The sequence below is a fragment of the Entelurus aequoreus genome, linkage group LG07, assembly GCF_033978785.1.
Source record: "Entelurus aequoreus isolate RoL-2023_Sb linkage group LG07, RoL_Eaeq_v1.1, whole genome shotgun sequence".
NCBI lineage: Eukaryota > Metazoa > Chordata > Actinopteri > Syngnathiformes > Syngnathidae > Entelurus > Entelurus aequoreus.
The window spans coordinates 4,241,436-4,259,450 of record NC_084737.1 but is presented as its reverse complement, the minus strand read 5'-3'; the positions used below and the strand labels follow the sequence as shown (position 1 = coordinate 4,259,450).

At 35.2% G+C, this 18,015-nt stretch overlaps 1 protein-coding gene across 3 annotated transcripts in view; it reads left to right on the top strand.

Annotated features, from left to right (window-relative positions):
- The window catches only part of rtel1 (regulator of telomere elongation helicase 1), a 58,309-nt gene that overhangs the window by 8,448 nt on the left and 31,846 nt on the right, over positions 1-18,015 (top strand). For all 3 annotated transcript variants that reach the window (XM_062052417.1, XM_062052416.1, XM_062052415.1), the window contains exons 4-13: positions 335-416; positions 4,274-4,334; positions 6,903-6,978; positions 7,423-7,507; positions 8,581-8,646; positions 13,099-13,228; positions 13,874-13,912; positions 13,980-14,055; positions 17,011-17,108; positions 17,440-17,495. In XM_062052417.1, the coding sequence (XP_061908401.1) occupies positions 335-416; positions 4,274-4,334; positions 6,903-6,978; positions 7,423-7,507; positions 8,581-8,646; positions 13,099-13,228; positions 13,874-13,912; positions 13,980-14,055; positions 17,011-17,108; positions 17,440-17,495 (769 nt within the window). The remainder of the gene's footprint in view (positions 1-334; positions 417-4,273; positions 4,335-6,902; positions 6,979-7,422; positions 7,508-8,580; positions 8,647-13,098; positions 13,229-13,873; positions 13,913-13,979; positions 14,056-17,010; positions 17,109-17,439; positions 17,496-18,015) is intronic.

The following is an 18,015-nucleotide window of genomic DNA, read 5'->3' as shown; positions in this document are numbered from 1 at the left end:
GTCTTTCAGAATAGAAGCAAATCCCCTTCATCCGCCCATGGGTAAAGTTTTGACCAGTAGAAATGAAAAATCTGTTCAACTTTAGTAACTCGAAAATGTTCTTTTTTTTTTGTTGTTGTTATTCTTTTCAGTTTTTTCAAGTAGGTAGGTAGGTAGGTAGGTCTTTATTGTCATTGCACAAGTACAACGAAACTTGTCAAATTCTGTAGTCACTATTGCATGGATGAGTTTAGTGTAAGTGATGTGCATTGTGCAAGCACAACAAACTAGAGTGCAGTCCTGGTCTCTGTGCCTTGAAACTAGTCCAATAATGGCCTTTATTTGTGTGATTTAGACCTAAGGTGTGTGTTTTGGGCTCAAGAGAACAGCTGTGTATCAACCCAGAAGTGATGCGCCAGGAAAACCACCATGTCAAGGTAATAACAATATTTGATATTTTGAATAGAAGAATAGGGTTGCATGCTGTACAATATACATTTGGCCAATGATACAGCTTTTAATACTATCGTGATAATACTTGTTGATGATACGTAAATTTGACAGCAACAAGCCAACCCCGGCGTCCTCGACGCAATGTAGCGTCCCTGCTAGCAAGCTGGTGGCTAGCGTCCCTCCGCGGTGTGTAGCTGCTTCTCAGTCCCTAATCCTCGCCTCCATGGCGGCAAAAAAATTGAAAGCAACTAACCAATCTTACAAATATTATTATCAATGGAGGACAAGGAATACCTAAACACGACACACAAAAGATACAATAAGCCATGCTAAATTAAAGTAGCAATGATTGTCACACACTAGGTGTGGCAAAATTATTCTCTGCATTTGACCCATCACTCTTGATCACCCCATGGGAGGTGAGGGGAGCAGTGAGCAGCACCGGTGGCCGCACCCGGGAATCATTTTTGGTGATTTAACCCCCAATTCCAACCCTTAATGCTGAGTGCCAAGCAGGGAGGTAATGGCTCCCATTTTTATAGTCTTTGGTATGACTCGGCCGGGGTTTGAACTCACAACCTACCCATCTCAGGGCGGACACTCTAACCACTCGGCCACTGAGTAAAGCTCTTGCACGTAAACAGAGGAAGGCGGATTGAGACAGATATCGATAGCAACAATAACAAGCGTAATATCAATATATGGTTCATTTTACAATCATTAGATCGATATTCTTTATGGTCACAAAATCTTCTTTGTTTTTGTTATTGTTTACAAACTCGGGAATTAAGTACCTGGACACAAACTATTTAAATCAGAGCCAGTGGTAGTTTTTGCTCAACCGTATTTACCTATTTTGCACTATGGACTTTATTTGGCTCAAAATATTTTTTGCAGTTACAGGGAGTAATATTAATAATAATCTAATTATAAAAATATCATAATCATTGAAAATATGAAGTATCATTATCCGCATTGGTATGCTTAATACAGCCCCTGTAACTATTTGGTTTTGGATTGATATACACATTTGTAGTATCATGTAGAGCAGAGGTCCCCAAACTGCGGCCCGCCAGCGTCCAAAATCAGGGCCACGGGAAGTCCCAAGTATAAAAAAAATAAAATATATATTTTTTTCTGTCTTTTCTTATCCACTTTGTACCGCTTGCTACTCACGTGTCTCCTAGCCATTTAGGCAAATTATATTGTCTAAAAATGCATTTTCTCATCGATAACGTGACATCATCGCGCGCGTGGAAAGTGTGCTATATATATAATATATATATTATATATTATATATGTATATATATTATATATAAAAGTGCATTTTCTCATCAATAACGTGACATCATCGCGCGCAGCAAGTGCGCTATATTTATCTAATATATATATATATATATATGTATATATATATGTATATATTAGGAATGTCCGATAATATCGGCCTGCCGATATTATCGGCCGATAAATGCGTTAAAATGTAATATTGGAAATTATCGGTATCGGTTTTTTTATTATCTGTATCGTTTTTTATTTTTATTTTATTTATTTATTTTTTATTAAATCAACATAAAAAACACAAGATACACTTACAATTAGTGCACCAACCCAAAAAAAACCTCCCTCCCCGCATTTTTTTCTGTTATCAATATTCTGCTTCCTACATTATATATCAATATATATCAATACAGTCTGCAAGGGATACAGTCCGTAAGCACACATGATTGTGCGTGCTGCTGCTCCACTAATAGTACTAACCTTTAACAGTTAATTTTACAAATTTTCATTCATTACTAGTTTCTATGTAACTGTTTTTATATTGTTTTACTTTCTTTTTTATTCAAGAAAATGTTTTTAATTTAGTTATCTTATTTTATTATTTTTTTTAAAAAGTACCTTATCTTCACCATACCTGGTTGTCCAAATTAGGCATAATAATGTGTTAATTCCACGACTGCATATATCGGTTGATATCGGTATCGGTTGATATCGGTATCGGTAATTAAAGAGTTGGACAATATCGGATATCGGCAAAAAGCCATTATCGCACATCCCTAGTATATATGTGTATATATATATATACACTAGCGTTCAAAAGTTTGGGGTCACATGTAAATGTCCTTATTTTAGAAGGAAAAGCACTGTACTTTTCAATGAAGATAACTTTAAACTAGTCTTAACTTGAAAGAAATACACTCTATACATTGCTAATGTGGTAAATGACTATTCTAGCTGCAAATGTCTGCTTTTTGGTGCAATATCTACATAGGTGTATAGAGGCCCATTTCCAGCAACTATCACTCCAGTGTTCTAATGGTACAATGTGTTTGCTCATTGGCTCAGAAGGCTAATTGATGATTAGAAAACCCTTGTGCAATCATGTTCACACATCTGAAAACACTTTAGCTCGTTACAGAAGCTACAAAACTGACCTTCCTTTGAGCAGATTGACTTTCTGGAGCATCACATTTGTGGGGTCAATTAAACGCTCAAAATGTCCAGAAAAAGAGAACTTTTATCTGAAACTCGACAGTCTATTCTTGTTCTTAGAAATGAAGGCTATTCCACTAAATTGTTTGGGTGACCCCAAACTTTTGAACGGTAGTGTATATATATATTTTTTTCTGTCTTTTCTTATCCACTTTGTACCGCTTGCTACTCACTGTGTCTCCTAGCCGCTCAGGCAAATCATATTGTCTAAAAATGCATTTTCTCATCGATAACGTGACATAATCGCGCGCGCGGAAAGTGCGCTATATATATATATATATATAAATGCATTTTCTCATCGATAACGTGACATCGCGCGCGCAAGTGCGCTATATATATCAAATATATATATATATATATATATATCAAATATATATATATATATATATATACATGCATACATACATGTGTGTATATATATATATATATATATATATATATATATATATATATATATATATATATATATTTATATATATACATACATGTGTGTGTGTGTATGTATATATATATATATATATATATATATATATATATATATATATATATATACATACATATACACAGCCCGGCCCCCGGCCAAATTGTTTTAACCCAATGTGGCCCCCGAGTCAAAAAGTTTGGGGACCCCTGATGTAGAGTGTCCAAACAGCAGAAGAATAAGTGCTTTGAACACCAGTGTAGATATAAACATGTTACAGCAGATATTAACAAGTTGAATAATATTATTTTTGAAAATGATTTTCAATGAAACCTTTCGGGCTTGATGGCTCTGTCGGCTTTTGCCCAAAGCGAGACCATGAATAAAGATTTATGCTTTTGAAGGATAAAGTTTGTTAAAAGACAAATATTTCTACTGTTGCGTTGACCAGCTCTTCTTCCCAGGGATTTTAAGGTGCTGGTCATTCCCAAATTCTTTTTATGGCAATAAGCTGAAGGTTAAATTCATCGCCAGGCAGTAGTTGGTATTTTGTGGTTTATTGTCAAAGCTTTGAAGACAAACGTGAGACCAATCCAGCACACAAGCGCTTCCTCGCCCAGTCTAGATCGGTCTCCCCTCAAACCCACGGAAGTGCTGTGATCTTCTCCTTCCTCCTCCCCACCTGCTGTTCCCCCCGTCCAGCACACGCGCTGTGCCCTTATCTCAGGAATGTTATGGCAGTCTCAACAGAGAGAATATTCAACACTCTGACTCTCTCATCAAGGACACTCGAATGCAAGCACTTTGTACCAGACGAGACATTAGCTGATGAAAATATGACTATAGGAGTTCAGAAAGAAGTAACACTTAAATATGGATATGGTTCTGATCTGGTTCCAACACTACCAATTTGCCTGTTTAATGTTTCAGGTCCATATGTGTCGAGGAAAGGTGTCCACGAGGTCGTGTGTCTTCTATAACAATGTTGAAGGTAAGTGTTTGACATTTGTGAATACACAACTCCTCACATTCCCCTCATCTTTTCTGTTCTAGTGTCATCTTCTTAAAGGACAATACTACATGAAACTTGGATACAACTTTTTGGAGTTAGTAGTGAAGCTCCGATCCATTCGTATCGGACAATTTCTGTGAAAAAGTATTAATGCCGATCACAAACAGCGATCCCATCAGGCTGATACAGAGCTAACTGTGTGTGTTCATACTAGCGTGGTAACGATATCAAAGTGTCAAATCACCGTTGTCATTATTATCACAGTATTCTTCATTCTGAAAAAATATATATAAACATTTTTAAAAAGCTGATTTTCCCCTGGGGATCAATAAAGTATGTTCTATTATATTCTACTCTATTCTATTGTATTGAAAGACTACTCATAAACACTTATATTTAAAAAATTAAATACAATAAATAAATAGCCACATCATTTACTTTCTTGGCAGAAGTAATAAGTTATATAATAATATTGTTCTGGCTACTTAATCTAAATGTTTTAATATGTTTAATTTATCACAGTTTTAGTGTTTATTTAACCTATTTAGTGGCCTAGTGGTTAGAGTGTCTGCCCTGAGATGGGTAGGTTGTGAGTTCAAACCCCGGCCGAGTCATACCAAAGACTATAAAAATGGGAGCCATTACCTCCCTGCTTGGCACTCAGCATCAAGGCTTGGAATTGGGGGTTAAATCAACAAAAACTATTCTCGGGCGCGGCCACCGCTGCTGCCCACTGCTCCCCTCACCTCCCAGGGGGTGAACAAGGGGATGGGTCGAATGCAGAGGACACATTTCACCACACCTAGTTTGTGTGTGACAATCATTGCTACTTTAACTTTATTTTTAACTTAACGATAAAGAAAAAAACTGAAGTTGGTTGCATCACGGCTAATTATGTGACGTCACACCAATTCACTTCCTGTTGTCATATTACCAGATTGATACTAATGTGATTCCAGCAATAGGACTTTGAGGACAGAAAACACATGATTTAAATGAGCAGTAGATAGTACTTTTTACTTTTGTTTAGTGTATAGCAGCATAGAGTTACTAGATACTGATAGAAACTTTAGAACAAGCCTATTCTGGCCTGGGAATGACACCAGAGTGGCTCTCAGGCTCAGTTAAAAACTTGGGAGACAAAGATTTTTGCAGCAAATTCCTGAAAACGGGAGTAACTTGGACCACTGTGAACACACTGGTAGATCCTTGCAGTGCCGTTTTGACCCGAGGTCCAAACTTGTGATTTACCTAACTGAGGCGTTCCTCAAGGTAACCCTTTAAGTACTCTCCTTCTTTGGCAATTAGACATTTTTTTTCCAATAATGTGATTTATATAAATGTATTTTGTTTACTTCAGATGCCGTCAGTAGTCAGAAAATCAGTTTTTACCTTGAAAATCTGTTTTTACATTGAAAATCAGCTTTTACCTTGAAAATCTGTTTTTACATTGAAAATCAGCTTTTACCTTGAAAATCTGTTTTTACATTGAAAATCAGCTTTTACCTTGAAAATCAGCTTTTACCTTGAAAATCTGTTTTTACATTGAAAATCAGCTTTTACCTTGAAAATCTGTTTTTACATTGAAAATCAGCTTTTACCTTGAAAATCAACTTTTACCTTGAAAATCAGTTTTTGCCTTGAAAATTAGCTTTTACCTTGAAAATCAGCTTTTACCTTGAAAATGTGTTTTTACCTTGAAAATCAGCTTTTACCTTGAAAATCAGCTTTTACCTTGAAAATCAGCCTTTACCTTGAAAATCAACTTTTACCTTGAAAATCAGTTTTTACCTTGAAAATCAGCCATTGCCTTGAAAATCAACTTTTACCTTGAAAATCAGCATTTACCTTGAAAATCAGCTTTTACCTTGAAAATCAGCTTTTACCTTGAAAATCAGCCTTTACCTTGAAAATCAGCTTTTACCTTGAAAATCAGTTTTTACCTTGAAAATCAGCCATTGCCTTGAAAATCAACTTTTACCTTGAAAATCAACTTTTACCTTGAAAATCAGCATTTACCTTGAAAATCAGTTTTTACCCTGAAAATCAGCTTTTACCTTGAAAATCAGTTTTTACCTTGAAAATCTACTTTTTTAATCATACTATTGGTGTTCATCAAGGTTCCGTTTTAGGTCCTCTCTCTTTTATTATTTGGGCTCTTCAACTGGTGGCCTGCAAGCTCAGTTAAAAAAACTCCTGTAACTTTGACAAAATGAACAGACCAAAATCAAATGTCTGCTGTGCATATGAAACGAGACTAATAGTGAAGGAAGAAGTCCCTCAGAAGCCCCTCAGTCCTTAGCTTTTTGGAAGGGTGTCCCCAAAAACATTTAGTTGAATATCCCTGCTTTAAGAGATACATATGAGGTGTGTACTTTCTGTAGATTTGTTAGAAACACAAAACGCTTTATTGTCTTTGCAGTGTTTGACTCACAAAAATATTTTTCAGATGCACTCATAATTATTCAACCCCCTTTAAACATGCCCTTCATATACTGGGGTTTAAAATGAGTTGGATGAAGTTAACTTTAGTTTTTTCCTCTTCAGAGAAAAGCACCGATCGAGAATTGGTGAACACCATCATGGACGTTGAAGACCTGGTCAAATTTGGCAACAAACACAGGTGTGTGATGATTGTTGTTTAGTTGAACTTCATGCATGCATTGATGTTTGTGTGTTTCTCGGGCTGTACGTTGTAAGCATAAATATCATTTCAGATGACATAACTGAGCTATAAATGACACGTCAGGTAAAAGTGAGCTTTTTCAAACATGATCTCATGTATTTAACAGAAGAAGAACACCTCTACTAAATCTCCCAATATAACAATGCTTGTATCTACTGTCCCTAGAGAGGGCCAAAGAAAAAGAAAATGAATCTCTCTGTGGCGGTCAAAGTTTGAAAATGCAAATGATGGTATGTAAGATTGTAGCTGAGATAGGCTCCAGCGACACCGGAAGGGATAAGCGGTAGAGAATGGATGGATGTATGGAAGATTGAATTGACAGCTTGACTCACTTCTTTCTTGGTTCATGCAAAGATTACATGTGGTTTGTGTTTTCTGCAGGTCATGTCCTTACTACCTTTCACGCTCCTTAAAACAGCAGGCGGATGTGATTTTTACGCCCTATAATTACCTGCTGGATCCAAAGGTAAGCAGTCTTTATTGAGTAGAAAATATGAACTGTGCAGCACGCCTGACACTACTCAGACCTACTTCTACCTCTTTTTGTGAATTTGGGATCCGCATAACTCCCGAAAATTTGAAATCAAAGCGTGGAGGCATTGCAGAGATATTTATAAAACAATCTTGCCTTCCTTCATACTTGCCCCAAACGATGCATTTGGAATTTACCCAATTTGTGACGTTTTTCCCACTGGTGACGTTCACGGATATCTTCACAGAAGGTAGAAATTTACCCAGAGAGCTTTGCACCAGTCCGCCATTGTAGTCCCATGATATTCACATTTTTTAAGTTTCAATTGTATGTGATTGACAGCCAGGAAAGCTAATCAGAGCCAAAATTTCCTCCGATCCGTTTTACAAAACTTAACATGTAATGGTGACATATATAAACTAGGGCTGTCAAAAGTAACTACCGGTACTGTATTTTCCAGACTATAGAGCGCACTGCTATATAAGCCGAAACAACAACTAAAAATTACATTCTGTAAATGTTTATTTACAAATCTTCATTTTTAAAGAAGGAAAAAAACATATATAAGTCGCACTGGAGTGTAAGTTGCATTTTTTGGGGGAAATGTATTTGCTAAAAGCCAACAGCAAGAATAGACATTTGAAAGGCAATTTAAAATGTCTAAAGAATAGTGAACAACAGGCTGAATAAGTGTACGTTATATGAGGCATAAATAACCAACTGGTATGTTAACCTCACATATTATGGTAAGAGTCATTCAAATAACTATAACATATAGAACATGCTATACGTTTACTGTCACTCCTAATCGCTAAATCCCATGAAATCTTATACGTCTAGTCTCTTACGTCAATGACATCAATAATATTATTGGATATTTTACGCTAATGTGTTCATCATTTCACACATAAGTCGCTCCTGAGTATAAGTCGCACCCCCGGCCAAACTATGAAAAAAACTGCCACTTATAGTCCGAAAAATACGGTAGTTGTATTCATTTTGATTCATGAAATTTCCAAATATATTTAACTAATTATTTAACCAAATTGTTATTCTGCTTTCCACAGAGTCGAAGAGCTCATCAAATCGAACTGGCTGGATCTGTTGTCATCTTTGACGAGGCTCATAATTTAGTAAGTTTGCCACACTCTCAATGATTTAGTTGCCAACGTTTTATTATGCTAACAATAAAGGTGCTTTCTTTGGTATGCTGTCTAAAGAAGATCAACACAACAATGTGCTACATGTACATAAACCTCTGATATGGCGAGCCACACTGGTTGACATTATTTATTTTTGGTCCCCCGACTGTCAGCAGCTAACTGTACTGTTTATATCCAAACACACTACCCTAATAATAATTATTATAACCTCTATTGCCGAAAAGAAACTGCATTTCTTAAAAGTTTTATTATCAAGTGTCATAACCACTGAAAACGAGACTAATTATTAGGGGTCTGGGAAAAAATCGATTCGAATTCGAATCGCTGTTCTCACCTTGTGCGATTCAGAATCGATTCTCATTTTTCAAAAATCTATTTTTATTTTATTTTACATTTTTTATTTTTTTTATTTTTTTTAATTAATCAACCCAACATAACAATACACAGCAATACCATAACAATGCAATCCAATTCCAAAAGCAAACCTGACCCAGCAACACTCAGAAGTGCAATAAACAGAGCAATTGAGAGGAGACACAAACACCACACAGAATAAACCAAAAGTGAAACAAAAATAAATAATATTATCAACAACAGTATCAATATTAGTTACAATTCCAATAAATCCCTCATTGACATTATCATTAGACATTTATAAAAAAGAACAATAGTGTGACAGTGGCTTACACTTGCATCACATCTCATAAGCTTGACAACACACTGTGTCCAATATTTGCACAAAGATAAGATAAGTCATATTTTTGGTTCATTTAATAGTTCAAACAAATTTACATTATTGCAATCAGTTGATTGGATTGATCTATAAATCGCTGTTACCGATACCAAGAAAGGTATCCGTATATGACCGATACTAAAGCAAATCGATTGATACTTTTACTTTCCCAATCCTTTTTTTGTCGTTTTTTGTTATTACTTACAAACTCAAGTAATAAGTTCCTGGACACACGTGGACTTTGAGGGTAAAAAAAGGAAAGGAATTGAAAGAATCTTATAGTGATTCTCAAACTGAGGTACTGGCTCCATCTAGTGGTATGCCAAAAAAGTCTGTAAATATGTGTAACATTGTTGATGGTTGTGCATTGTGTGTAATGATACAGTGGCCAACAATATTAAATGTACTTGTTAAATAAACCTTTTCCTTGTTTGTAATGAGTACTTAGGTCTACTACACTATTGTATTATAATGTCATTATGGTGGTACTTAATGAATACTTAGGTCTACTACACTACTGTATTTAATGTTGGTCATCATGGTGGTACTTAATGAATACTTAGTACTACTACACTACTGTATTTAATGTTGTCATTATGGTGGTACTTAATGAATACTTAGGTCTACTACACTACTGTATTTAATGTTGTCATTATGGTGGTACTTAATGAATACTTAGTACTACTACACTACTGTATTTAATGTTGTCATTATGGTGGTACTTAATGAATACTTAGGTCTACTACACTACTGTATTTAATGTTGTCATTATGGTGGTACTTAATGAATACTTAGGTCTACTACACTACTGTATTTAATGTTGTCATGGTGGTGGTACTTAATGAATACTTAGGTCTACTACACTACTGTATTTAATGTTGTCATTATGGTGGTACTTAATGAATACTTAGGTCTACTACACTACTGTATTTAATGTTGTCATGATGGTGGTACTTAATGAATACTTAGGTCTACTACACTACTGTATTTAATGTTGTCATGGTGGTGGTACTTAATGAATACTTAGGTCTACTACACTACTGTATTTAATGTTGTCATTATGGTGGTACTTAATGAATACTTAGGTCTACTACACTACTGTATTTAATGTTGTCATGGTGGTGGTACTTAATGAATACTTAGGTCTACTACACTACTGTATTTAATGTTGTCATGGTGGTGGTACTTAATGAATACTTAGGTCTACTACACTACTGTATTTAATGTTGTCATGGTGGTGGTACTTAATGAATACTTAGGTCTACTACACTACTGTATTTAATGTTGTCATTATGGTGGTACTTAATGAATACTTAGGTCTACTACACTACTGTATTTAATGTTGTCATTATGGTGGTACTTAATGAATACTTAGTACTACTACACTACTGTATTTAATGTTATTATGATGGTGGTACTTAATGAATACTTAGGTCTACTACACTACTGTATTTAATGTTGTCATTATGGTGGTACTTAATGAATACTTAGTACTACTACACTACTGTATTTAATGTTATTATGATGGTGGTACTTAATGAATACTTAGGTCTACTACACTACTGTATTTAATGTTGTCATGATGGTGGTACTTAATGAATACTTAGGTCTACTACACTACTGTATTTAATGTTGTCATGATGGTGGTACTTAATGAATACTTAGGTCTACTACACTACTGTATTTAATGTTGTCATTATGGTGGTACTTAATGAATACTTAGGTCTACTACACTACTGTATTTAATGTTGTCATTATGGTGGTACTTAATGAATACTTAGGTCTACTACACTACTGTATTTAATGTTGTCATTATGGTGGTACTTAATGAATACTTAGTACTACTACACTACTGTATTTAATGTTATTATGATGGTGGTACTTAATGAATACTTAGGTCTACTACACTACTGTATTTAATGTTGTCATTATGGTGGTACTTAATGAATACTTAGTACTACTACACTACTGTATTTAATGTTGTCATGATGATGGTACTTAATGAATACTTAGGTCTACTACACTACTGTATTTAATGTTGTCATGATGGTGGTACTTAATGAATACTTAGGTCTACTACACTACTGTATTTAATGTTGTCATGATGGTGGTACTTAATGAATACTTAGGTCTACTACACTACTGTATTTAATGTTGTCATGATGGTGGTACTTAATGAATACTTAGGTCTACTACACTACTGTATTTAATGTTGTCATTATGGTGGTACTTAATACACTACTGTATTTAATGTTGTCATTATGGTGGTACTTAATGAATACTTAGGTCTACTACACTACTGTATTTAATGTTGTCATTATGGTGGTACTTAATACACTACTGTATTTAATGTTGTCATTATGGTGGTACTTAATGAATACTTAGTACTACTACACTACTGTATTTAATGTTGTCATTATGGTGGTACTTAATACACTACTGTATTTAATGTTGTCATTATGGTGGTACTTAATGAATACTTAGGTCTACTACACTACTGTATTTAATGTTGTCATTATGGTGGTACTTAATGAATACTTAGGTCTACTACACTACTGTATTTAATGTTGTCATGGTGGTGGTACTTAATGAATACTTAGGTCTACTACACTACTGTATTTAATGTTGTCATTATGGTGGTACTTAATGAATACTTAGTACTACTAAGCTACTGTATTTAATGTTGTCATGATGGTGGTACTTAATGAATACTTAGGTCTACTACACTACTGTATTTAATGTTGTCATGATGGTGGTACTTAATGAATACTTAGGTCTACTACACTACTGTATTTAATGTTGTCATGATGGTGGTACTTAATGAATACTTAGTACTACTACACTACTGTATTTAATGTTGTCATGATGGTGGTACTTAATGAATACTTAGGTCTACTACACTACTGTATTTAATGTTGTCATTATGGTGGTACTTAATGAATACTTAGGTCTACTACACTACTGTATATTAATGTTGTCATGATGGTGGTACTTAATGAATACTTAGGTCTACTACACTACTGTATTTAATGTTGTCATTATGGTGGTACTTAATGAATACTTAGGTCTACTACACTACTGTATTTAATGTTGTCATTATGGTGGTACTTAATGAATACTTAGTACTACTACACTACTGTATTTAATGTTGTCATTAAGGTGGTACTTGGAGAGCCAAGTGTTTTTGGAGGTGGTACTTGGTATAAAGAATTAGAGAACTCTCGGAGTAGTAGATGACAATTTTTGAATTTTGTTATTGTCTATAATTGATAATAGTTTTGCTGAAACCATTGTATGTAAGAAAAAGAGAATAATGATGTCATTTAAATGTTGTGTTGATATTCTTACACTGCCAAAAGCACTGAGCATAAATACATTCAAGCATTTTCAGCTAACACATGTATCGGTCGATCTCCCTCCTGGATGATCGTATTTGGCAGCATAAAACACTGGTCGTAACATTCCCCAGAAATGGTATTTTGAAAGAGGATAAATAGTCAATGAATTGTTTATTTTACTTCTCCGTGGTGTTACACCTCACATAGTTCTCCCTGCAGTCTTCTGAGGTGAAAGGGACAAATATGAACAGAAAGTCATTTAGTTCAGAAGGTGAAAACACGAGAATGTTTGACCACTTCAGTCTTTCTATGGATGACAAATGTTTGTATTGAGTTGAGTGTTGTTTGCAGGAGAAGACCTGTGAGCAGTCAACGTCGTTCGAACTGATGCCGTATGATTTAGCCTCAGCTATTAGTGCCTTGACCAGGTTGCTAGCTGAGCAGGCTACAGAAGCCAGTCTGGGAGAGTCTTCTGTTCAAGGTAAAAGTGCCTCATGTCTTGTCTTACCATTTACAGTTTAAAGACATTGCATCTTATTTATTGTACCGTACATAAATGACTATTGTCAGGTTTAAGCACCGAACTGTCTATTAAACAGAACCAGAAGCAAGGAATCAGGCAGAGACAGAGTTCAATTTTGCTCATGAGGAGAATGCATGGAGCTGCACACTCAGTTACAGTCTCACCTTATGCTCTGAGGAACAGCCCATGTGCTCCTCTATTCAGTTTGGGAGCTCCCTAGTTACATGGCTGAGGCTGCTTCTAAAGGGAGGGGTCACACATTATGTGAGCAGCTCAGTACGCACAATACGTGATTATTCAGAATGTAATGTGCTGGGGGCCTGGTGATTGCGCCCTGTCTCTGCTTTGTCTGCCTGCTGTCGCCTTATCTTCCTTGAGGTGCTGGTTGTCCTTGGCTGTTAGCAGGCTGAAAGACAGAAAACATCTGCGGCGAGGCCACTCCTAACTTGCAGTGGAAGATAGCAGGTTGTGTGCCCTTGCACGAAACAGAAAAAGAACAGCTTGAGCACAATAGATAATAACTAGAGTGACGGCCTTTAAGCATAAGAGTTGTGTGATAATTTATACATAATTATTCTAACAACTACATTGGGTTTTTTTCAGGTTTAAAACCAAACATAGAAAATGTTGCAAAAATCAAAGGTGAGTATTCAGACTAATCCTCCAATTTGCTTAGCAAATTCCAAAATGAATGTGTTATTATTTCCAGAGATTTGTCTGAAGCTGGAAGCTGCTCTTGATGCATTCCAGGTTGCAGCTGACAAAGGAATAACAAAACCTGGAATGTGAGTGAAAGTTTGGTTGATTTGACACATGTGACGATTAGTTGAGCAGACTTACTGAATGAAGGTGTTGTCCTCTGGGAAACCAATCCACTTGATTTATATAGCACATTTACACAACAAGAAGGTTCCCAAAGTGCTGCACAGCCATGTTAAAAACAATATTAAAAACAATATTATGCTACACCAATGACTGAATAAAAACAAAGAATAAATGAATAGAAAACCAATACAAAAACAATATAAAAAATAAATATGATTAAAAACGATTTTAAAACCAATTAAAACAGTAAAATAGACATCAAAATGTATTAAAAAAAAACACAGAGGACAACAGAAGACCACACAACTCACGTAGTGTCAAAAGCCAAAGAATAAAAGTGGCTCTTAAGACGAGACTTAAAACAGTCCACTGTGGAAGCAGTTTGAACATGGAGGGGCAGAATGTTCCAGAGTTTAGGGCCGACCACAGAGCAGGCCCTGTCTCCCCTGGTTTTAAGTCTGGTCCTGGGCACCACGAGCTGGAGCTGGCTCTCGGACCTCAGAACACGCAGGAGTGTACATTTGGATGAGGTCTGAGATATACTGAGGTGCCAGTCCATGTAAAGCTTTCAAAACAAACAGCAAGGTTTTAAGATCAATTGTAAAATGAACAGTGAGCCAGTGCAAACTCTGAAGAATCCAGACAAACAATAAAGTGAAACCTCTTATACTTTTTTTGTATTACATTTTTGGATTTCCCGCCCTGAAGGGTTGGTCAGTTTCTGGTATTTTGGGCATCTTGGGAAAACAGTGTGTAGTTAATTCCACCTTTTTGATTGAACTCTACCAATCCCACTCAGCTGTGTTGGTCATTGGGCTGCAGCTATTGATTATTCAGTCATTGGCTAATATATCGATTAGTTTGTTTGATTAATTGATAAATTGAATAAAACACATTTTATAGCCTCATTGCGGATTTTAAGGAGAAATTTTGAAGTAGAAAGTTAATAAATAACTTTCATTACATCCGTTTACCCAATTTTACCTTTTGTTCACCTTTTTTTTACCTTCTATGTATCTTCTTTTAGCTTCCATGCACCTCATATTTATCTTTTATGTACCTTCGTTTACCTTTTACCATATATTTATCTTCTGTTAGATTGTATTCATGTTCTTTTATCTTCTACTTGCCTTTTTTTACTTTCTATTTACCTTATTTTAGCTTCCATTTATCTTCTATTTATGATCTCTTTACCTTGTATTTATCTCATTTTAGCTTCTATATATCTTCTTTTAGCTTGAATTTACCTTCTCTTCATCTTTTCGTACCTTCTTATACCCTTTATTTACCATATATGTATCTTCTTTGATCATTTAGCTTCATGTATGTTCTTTTAGCTTCTATTTATCCTCTGATAAATTAAATTCACCATCTATTTTCTTTAAACTCATTTTACCTTTTATCTTGTACCTTTTAGCTTCTATTTATCTTTCTTTTAGCTTTTTTTTTTTTTTTACCTTCTTTTAGCTTTTATTTACTTTCTCTGACTTTCTACTTATTTTTTTAACCTTTTTATTTACCTTCGATTTTCATTAATGCACTCCTAGCAACTACTCTTTTTTTTTTTTAACTCCACAGTAATTCCCTCCTTCTTTCCACGTTGGTTTATCTACTTTCTATCTACCTTTTTTTACCATTTTTTTAATCTTCTTTTAGCTTCTATTTATGTTATTTTACCTTCTTTTATCTTCTATTTATCTTGTATTTGTCTTCTTTCAGCTTCAATTTACCTTCTATTTATCTTCTTTTAGCTTCTATTTATCTTTTTTAACCATAACTTTTTTGTTGACTTTCTTTTACATTCTTTTAGCTTATATTTACCTTCTTTTACCCTCTATATACTTTTTAAACCTGTATTTACCTTAAATTTACTTTTTACCTGCTTCTACACTTTTTTTTACCTTCTATTTAACTTGATTTACCTTCCTTTACCTTTTATTTACATTATTTTACCTTGTATTTTCCCTTAACCTTCTTTTACAATCTAATTAACTTGTTTTACCTTTTGTGTACCTGTTTTTCTAACTTATCTTGCCTTCTATTGACCTTTTTTAAACTATTACTTATACTGTATTTGACCTTCTATTTACCCTTTACCTTCTTTTACTATCTTTTACCTCTGTTCAACTTGTTCTACCTTCTTTTATGAGGTCCGGATATTATAAATGTTTATTAGTTACACTAAAACGGTTAATGGATATAAATCGAAGCGTCTTTCTAATTGAATTCATTGATTTAATGGTTGCAGCTCCTGGGGACTTCCAAAGGGCTTCCTCATTTTGCCTCTTTAATCAAGTCAACTTTCCCTCACACCCAAACAAACATTTTCTTGGGGCCAATGCTCAACGTGCTAACAGTGTAGCATGGCAGCGCACAGTGATAGAACTTACCAGGCACAGCAAGGCCTCCAGCCTTTGGGCGGTATACCTCGGGTGGTAGAGTGGCCGTGCCAGCAACTTGAGGGTTCCAAGTTCGATCCCCGCTTCCGCCATCCTAGTCACTGCCGCTGTGTCCTTGGGCAAGACACTTTACCCACCTGCTCCCAGTGCTACCCGCACTGCTTTAAATGTAACTTAGATATTGGCTTTCACTATGTAAAAGCACTTTGAGTCACTAGAGAAAAGCGCTATATAAATATAATTCACTTCACTTCACATTTAAATGGGCATGCTCGTACAAGTGAGTCCGGCATGCATTGATGTCAATGTGACCTCACTTTAAAATACATATATCTTTTAAATTAGACAAGTGTATAAATCTTTTTATTTGAGGCTTTGCATGGTTTAACAGGAGTATCCAACATTGCAACCAGGCAAACTGAGGACAAGCATAAAAGGTCCCCTCTAAAGAATAGACTAGAATCACAGTGCTGTAAAAAATAATAACTCCATTTGTGTTTATTATCTTTATCTCAGCTTCATATATGAGCTATTAGAGAGAGCCAGTTTGAACTACGACAACAAGGCTGCTGTGTTTGAGACGCTGGAGCAGATCATTGGATCACTAGCAGGACGTGAGTGTTGTTGTCTGCCTGTTTTGTTCAATATGATTCTGTGGCTTGGATTTGATGTCATTACAACATCAGTATATGTTTTAGTATGTTGGTTCTTTTATACCCACCCTGTGTGTGAGGTAAGATGTAAGGTGGTTGTTCTAAAACAATCCCAGATAAATGTTCAACTTTTCTGCTCGCAGGCAGCAGGATAACATGCACAACCTCATCAAAAACAATATGGAAGAAAACATTTTATTTTGACAAATCCTCCAGTCATCCATCAAGTGCACCTAGACAAACCTTCACTTTGTGTTGATGGGAATGTAAATAAAAGAAATGTCTTTCACAGAACCTGGGATATTTCACAACACAAGTGGATTGCAGAAGCTCTCGGATATGATACAGGTAGTGTATGTCAAGGCATAGGCGCACATCTACATTTCTGCCAGTGTGTGTATTCAATCAATCAATCAATGTTTATTTCATTAGTATTAGTATTAGTGGTGTCCCGATACCAATATTTTGGTACCGGTACCAAAAGTATTTTGATACTTTTCGGTACTTTTCTAAATAAAGGGGACCACCAAAAATGTCATTATTGGCTTTATTTGAATAAAAAATCTTATGGTACATGAAATATATGTTTATTATTGTCATTTAGTCCTTAAATAAAATAGTGAACATACTAGACAACTTGTCTTTTAGTAGTAAGTAAACAAACAAAGACTCCTAATTAGTCGTATGCAGCAACATATTGTGTCATTTATACACCTATTATTTTGTACACATTATGAGCGACAAACTGTAAAAAAAAAAATTATTAATCTACTTGTTCATTTACTGTTAAAGCTGCTTATATTCTGTTTTAACATGTTCTATCTACACTTCTGTTAAAATGTAATAATCACTTATTCTTCTCTTCTTT